The following is a 7,311-nucleotide window of genomic DNA, read 5'->3' as shown; positions in this document are numbered from 1 at the left end:
GTTGAAAGCAGGTATCTGGGTTTGTTTGGCTTCTATAATTGAAACACTGTTGCAGCTCCAGCTCTGAGGCCAGCTGGCTGAAAGGTTTCTGGGGTTTGTTTAGCTTCTATAATTACAACATGGTTTCTTAGAGTGCAGCTCAGAGGCGGGCAGCATCAGGTGGGGAACCTTGGCTTCCTCCATCACTGGAGCAAGCAAGCCTCCTGTTCGGTTCAGCTGCCTGGCTGCCGGCCACCATCTTGTTTGGCAGTTACTTTGCATATCACCCTGATTAGCCAATGGGAAGTGTGTTGGAGGTACGGTTAATTACCATGTTTGTCTATTACTAGATAGGATAGCTTTTGCATCTTTTACTTTGACAAAATAGTATTTATTTTGAAATTATATAGGGAATATGGCATATTCATTTGCATATCCTTTATAGCCATTGCTATACTGTCTTATACATATAGGACATTGAAAAAAATGCGTACTGAATGACTGGATGGTAAGTAGTGTTATTAGAATGTTTAGGATGATAGATTTTAGGCTAATGTTGATTAGCTTGTGTTTATTTAATTTTTAATCTTTATTGTTGAAACTATTACATATGTCCCCTTTTTTCTCCCATTGACCCCTTATTGCCTAACCTCTCCTCAGGCCTCCACCACCATATTGTCTGTGTCCATGGGTTACACATACAAGTTCTTTGGTTCATCTCTTTCTACCTCCCCCCTAGCCCTCACCACCCCCTCACCCCCGCCTTCCCTCTGAGATTCCATAGCCTCTTCCATGCTTCTGTGTCTCTGTATCTATTTTGTTCAACAGTATATTTTGTTCATTAGATTTACATATATGATTGCGATCATGTGATACTTGTCTTTCTCTGACTGGCTTATTTTGCTTAGCATAATACTCTCCAGGTCTCCCCATGCTGTCTCAAAGGGTAAGAGATCGTTCTTTTTTACTGCTGCATAGTATTCCATGGTGTAAATGTACCACCGCTTTTTTTGTTGTTGTTGCCTGGGGGGGAGGGGGAGGGAAGGAGGAGGGGAAAGGCTCCTGAAGGGAGAGTGCCCACAGCTTTTTTATCCACTTATCTACTGATGTGCACTTGGGTTGTTTCCAGAAATTAGTTATTGTAAATTGCTCTGCTATGAACTTAGGGGTGCATACATTCTTTCTGTTTGGTCATTTGGTTTTCTTAGGATATATTCCTACAAGTGGATCACTGGGTCAAATGGAAGTTCCATATTTAAGTTTTCTTTTTCATATTTAATTTTTTGAGGAAACTCCATACTGTTTTCCAGAATTGCTGCACCAGTCTGCATTCCCACCAACAGTAAACTAGTGCTCCCTTTTCTCCACATCCTGGCTAGCACTTGTCATTTGTTGATTTGTTGATGGTAGCTATTCTGACTGGTGTGAGGTGATATCTCATTGTTCTAATTTTCATCTCTCTGATGATCAGTGACTTGGAGCATTTTTTCGTATGTCTCTTATCCATCTGAATGTCCGCTTTGAAAAAGTGTCTATTTAGGTCCTTTACCCACCTTTTAATTGGATCATTTTTCTTACTCTTGTTAAGTTGTATGAGTTCCTTATATATTTTGCATATTAACTGTTTATCAGATATATCATTGCCAAATATGTTCTCCTATACACTGGGCTCCCTTATCATTTTGTTGATGGTTTCGTTCACTGTGAAGAAGCTTTTTTATTTTGACTTAGTCCCATTTGTTTATTTTCTCCTTAGTTTGCTTTGCCCTAAGAGATGTATCTGCAAACATATTGCTATGAGAAATGTGTAAGATCTTTATGGTTTTATGACTTACATTTAAGTCTTTTATTCATTTTGAGTTTATTTTTGAGTAATGTGTAAGTTAGTATTTAGTCTTGTTTTTTGCATGTATCTGTCTAATTTTCCCAACGTTTATTGAAAATACTGTCTTGACTCTTCGATTAGTTTGTGTTTAGATACATTGAGTTTGACATACATCCTGGTGGAAATTCTTACAGTATATGCAGGGAAAAATTTAGTAAGAAAAGTGTGGAATCTGTAGGAAGAAACTTTAACATAAAAGTACAAAGAACAAGAACGGATCAAATAGAAAGATGCAGTATCTCTCAGATATGTGACTTAATATTTACAAGTATCTGTTTTCCTCCAGTCAGAGTGTAACTTTCAATGAAGATTAATTAAAATCCAATTGTTTTTTAATTATATGAAATTCTTAAAGTATCTATGAAATAATAGATTTTTGAGACTGGCTAACGTAACTTAAAAAAATTCGGAAGTGGGACTGACATGAACAGATATTAAATCATATTTTAAAGCTACTATAATCAGAACAGTATTGTATTGGCATGGGTACAGAGAATTAGGTCAGTGGAACTTAATAGCCCAGAAATAAGATGGAGGATCTATTTCAGATCAGTAGGAAAAGGGTGAGTAAGCACAACGTGCTAACCTAAAAAGTTGAATTTCTGATACCTAATGTATAAAGATAAATTCCAGATGAAGTAAAGATTTAATTGTTAAAGTGAAACACTAAACTTTTCAATAAAATTTTTTAAACAGCCTATGGATCAAGAACACCTTTTGACAGAAAACATAGACACACACATACATATTTGGAAATATAGGAATTTTTGGAATTTGTATGACAAGATAACACACAAAATCAATAGGAAAACAAGTGATTATAAATATTTGAAAGGAACATTTTAGGTAAAAGATTTTATAAACCAACAATGGAAAAGACAAAAACCCGGTAGCAAATGGAATAAAAAACAGTCAGAAGAGAAATATAAACAGCCAATAAACATGTAAAGATGTTGACCTTTGTGGTAGTCAAGGAAAAGCAGTGTGAATCTATTACATATATTCTATAATATATATACTCTCTTATATTTCATATCTTATAATGTGTATTAACTATGGTACATATATGTGTGTGTATATATATAAAATATACTCATCAGCTGGCAAAAATTAAAGTCATGATGTAATACTTACTGAAGATGGGGAAAGTTGGGGAATTATATTCCCTGCCAGGAGAAAAATGAATTGCTAAAAATTTTTTTGGAAGGGAAACTGATTACACATATAAACACACATACATAATAGAAGTATAGGAAATATCCCTGTCAATCGAACAAATTCTTTATTGGGAATCTATTGCCATAAAATGAAAGCAGTATAGGAGACATGTGCAAGAATGTTAATTGTGGAATTGTTTGAGAGGGCAAAAAGCATTAAATAAAATGCCCATCAATATAACTTGTTTTTGGGACACCCATGTTATAGATTCAAATGCAACTCTAACACCCTATTCCACTTTGTCTGACAGGGATTGCCTAGTTGTATTGTTAAGTAGGAAAAGCAAAACAGTGAAATATGTTTGCCTCTTATTTTTGAGCAAGAAATGCTGATACTGTGTGTGTGTGTGTGTGTGTGTGTATTTGTGTATTTCTTTTTCTGTGTTATGGAAAAGGCTGTAAAAGGACATATATAGGTTGTGTGCAAAGGTGATCTGATAACAAAATGGTTTGGAGATTTCTGGAGATAGAGGAAAGATGTAACCTCAATAGAAACAGGTTGTGTATGACATAATTTGTATAAATGTTTATCTTCACAGTAATAAAAGAATGGGATTAAGTTAAAACAGTGGTAGTTCTCTAAAATTTTATTTTAGTAAGTATGAATTGTTTATAATAGTAAAAGCATAATATGCTAATTAGACCGGACAGCTGAACAGCCTTCTGGAAGTCATTCCAGACAAAGCTGCGGTGGCAGGGGCCAAGGCAGAGGCGGTTAGGAGCAATCAGACAGGCATGCAGAGTGGTTAGGGGCAGTCAGGCAGGCAGGCAAGCAGTTAAGGGCAATCAGGCAGGCAGGCAAGCAGTTAGGAGCCAGGGTCCCGGATTGTGAGGGATATCTGACTGCTGGGCTGAAGGGCCCTTAACTGGCAGTCGGACATCCCCCGGGGGGTCCCAGATTGCGAGAGGGTGCAGGGTGAAGGACACCTCCCCCCTCCCCCCCAATGCATGAATTTCATGCACTGGGCCTCTAGTATAATAAAAAGAAACAGTGAAATACAGGAAAGAGGAGAGCTAGCCAAATAAATGAATGTTAAAAACATCTATTTTCTTTGTCCACAGACTCCATCTAAAAAGAAAATTGAAATTAGCACTATTGCAAGCAATTACCACCTTGAAGTTAATCCCAGGTAAGCTGCTACTGTATAAAAATAAGCATTTTTATTATTTTTTGTTAATCCTCACCCAAGGATATTTTTCCCATTGATTTTTAGAGAGAGTGGAAAGGAGGGAGGGCAGGAGAGAGAGAAAGAGAAAGTAATATTGATGTGAGAGAGAGATATCAATTGGTTGCTTCCTGCACATGCCCCAACCAGGGCAGGGGAACGAACCTACAACCCAGGTACATGCCCTTGACCTGGAATCGAACCTGAGACCGATGCTGTACCACTGAACCACACCAGCCAAGGCTAAATAAGCATTTTCAGAATAATGATGTTCAGATTTTTTTTTTTAAAGAGTAGAACCCTTTCTTAAAGTAAAATCATGTATGAAAACACAGTGTATAAACAGATAAAAGTGAAGCTGCCTAGTGTGGATTAGAGAGCTTAGACCAGGGGTGGGCAACCCCTGGCACGTGTGCCAAACATGGCACGCCAGTAACTTTTGCTGGCACATGAAACCCTATCTTATAATCTTCCATTTACAATTTTTTTCTTAATATCGACTTTTTTATTTTTCAGATAAATTCAGTGTAGGTGCATCTTAGATAAATAAATAATTTTACATAACTAGTTATCTTAAAGACCATAGAAAATGTATTTTTCATCATCATATACTGTGTTTTTGTCGCTCGAATGAATTTTATTATTTCTTCAAGGTTCTTCACATACGTACACCTTAAGAGATATCAAGTAGGCGTAACATGTTCTCAAAAAATTAGGGTTGGCATGCAGAAGAATTTTGAGCCAGAGATTTTGCTGGTTTTGGCACGCACTCACAAAAAGGTTGCCTACCCCTGGCTTAGACCCTCTCAATTTGCTTTCTCTCTGAGAACCCCTCATTCAAGTAATTTTGATAATTAAGTTTTCTTGCTTTACAGAGCTTGGTGTTTTACACAAAGTAAAGTACATAGTAACTTTTTAAAAAATTATTAACTAATTCAGAACTAATGAGCAAGACTGAACGGAGCAGGAGGAATAAGATTATAAGCTAATATGTATTCAGTATAAGGCACCCTGAGAAGAATTTTACATGGATTATTTAGCCCTCAAAACAATCCTGATAGGTATTATTATTACTAGAGGCCCGGTGCACAAAATTTGTTCCCTTGGGGGTGGGAGGAATCCCTCATCCCGGCCTGTGCCCTGTTGCAGTCTGGGAGCCCTTGGGGGATGTCCGACTGACGGCTTTGGCCCGCTCCCCAGGGAGAGCGGGCCTAAGCCATCAGTCGGACATCATTAGCGCTGCTGTGGAGGTGGGAGAGGCTCCCATCACCACCGCTGCGCTCACCAGCTGTGAGCCAGGCTCAGGGCTTCTGGCTGAAGGGCACTCCCCCTGTGGGAGCGTACTGATCACCAGGCGGCAGCTCCTGCATTGAGCATATGCCCTCTGGTGGTCAGTGCACGTCATAGTGACTGGTTGTGCCGCCATTCATTCGATTTGCATATTAGCCTTTTAGTACATAGGATTTTCCTTAGGTATATCAAAGAAAATTAAGAGAAATAATGTTGGTGGGAAGAATTTGATCATAAATGTAGAAAAAGTTTTAATTCCAAAGACAAAAGGAAAATGGTTTAGATTCTTGACTAAAAAGTTATCATAAAAAAAACACTGTAGGTATATTGACCTAATAGTGAATTGAGAAAGATTTGATGGCTGGGAAAATAAAACTGATTGCTTTGCCCTCTTTCTCATTGTGAGTTCCTCTGTAGCAAGAATAGTCAATTAGAGATTAAGCTGATTGTTTTTCAGATGTTTGAAATTGACATTCAGCCTAAATTAACCCAGTGACTTAGGTTGGTTTGTGAGGCACATGATTTAAATGCTAAAGCAATATGTGGGTATAAATGATAGATAATGCCTATAATAGGTCAACATCTTACAGAGTTCTGACTTTGTATCTTAAATTCCATTTGCTTATCCCATCCCATTGCTAAGGGAGTCAGCTCCATGCTAGTGCTGGGAGCAGGTGTGTCTATTGTTGTTCTCTCTCAGATCTTTGCTGTTTTGATGATGGGGAAGAAGAATGGAAGTTAAATTTGTTTCAAATAGTTATTTCTATATTTTGAGCAATTCTAGATAATCAAGAAAATTAGCTGTAACTAGGTAGTAACTATAGTGTATACAGAAGTGTTAAAGTAATTGAACTGTTAATTATTAGTTATTGCTCTTTTTAAGTAATGGTAAACTTAGTGTTTTCAGAGATTAAATTGTAATTAACACATTGTTTGCGGGTAGTTTTTATTGCGCGATAACAGGTGGCGCAGGCCATTTTTGCTAATTTTTTGCGCAAATGGCAATGTTCAGTAAAATTATGATAACTTTAGTTTACGTATTTATACGTTACCCGCATTCTACCGCTAGTCTCTAAAAAACGTATTAATACGTGTCCCACGCTCTACTACCAGTCAACGTAAAACGTATAAATACGTTTCCCGCATACAATGTGTTCAATATGGAACATTGTTAGTATTTTTAATAACCCTAAAATATCTCAGTTTTAATGTTTTGTGAATGCAATTAGGTTTTATGAATTTTGATTAAAATTGTAACTACTTAATATCCAACATTTTTCTTATAATAACATTAACAATAAGGGCATAATACTTTCAAGTTGTGTGTGTGTGTATTTTTTTAATCATTATTTTTGTTTTCTAGTGATGTGTGTGTGTATTTTTAATCATTATTTCTGTTTATATAGTGATGCTGGAAATAGTGACCGGGTAGTAATTCAGGAGATGTTGAAAACAGTGGCACAGTCACAGCAACTTGAAACAAACTCTCAAAGAGACTTTAAAGGTATATGATAAAAAAAATTATTTTCATTAGACACTCAAATTGTAAGGAATGCAAAGGAGAGAAAATGTAGTGGGAATTTGTAAATGTCATCCATTTAACAAATTTTTATTAACCATTTATTCTCTGTCAAGGATTATGCTACTTTTGGGGGTAGGAAATCTAAAAGTAAGAAAATCATGATCTCTGTTCTCATGGGAGTTTACATACAGTTCTGTGGAATTGAATTTTGGTGGAAAGAGGGTTATGTATACTGCTAAGATTACATGATTT

At 36.7% G+C, this 7,311-nt stretch overlaps 1 protein-coding gene across 1 annotated transcript in view; it reads left to right on the top strand.

The window, feature by feature from the left end:
- RFC3 (replication factor C subunit 3) overlaps positions 1–7,311 on the top strand; it is a 30,511-nt gene that overhangs the window by 1,282 nt on the left and 21,918 nt on the right. Inside the window, exons 2-3 of the mRNA XM_015567505.1 lie at positions 4,144–4,211; positions 6,944–7,041. Of these exons, the coding sequence (XP_015422991.1) occupies positions 4,144–4,211; positions 6,944–7,041 (166 nt within the window). The remainder of the gene's footprint in view (positions 1–4,143; positions 4,212–6,943; positions 7,042–7,311) is intronic.

Source organism: Myotis davidii, unplaced genomic scaffold (assembly GCF_000327345.1).
Source record: "Myotis davidii unplaced genomic scaffold, ASM32734v1 scaffold1064, whole genome shotgun sequence".
In the NCBI taxonomy this organism is placed as follows: Eukaryota; Metazoa; Chordata; class Mammalia; order Chiroptera; family Vespertilionidae; genus Myotis; species Myotis davidii.
Note: the sequence above shows the minus strand (reverse complement) of the source record. Positions and strands in the feature narration are given on the sequence as shown.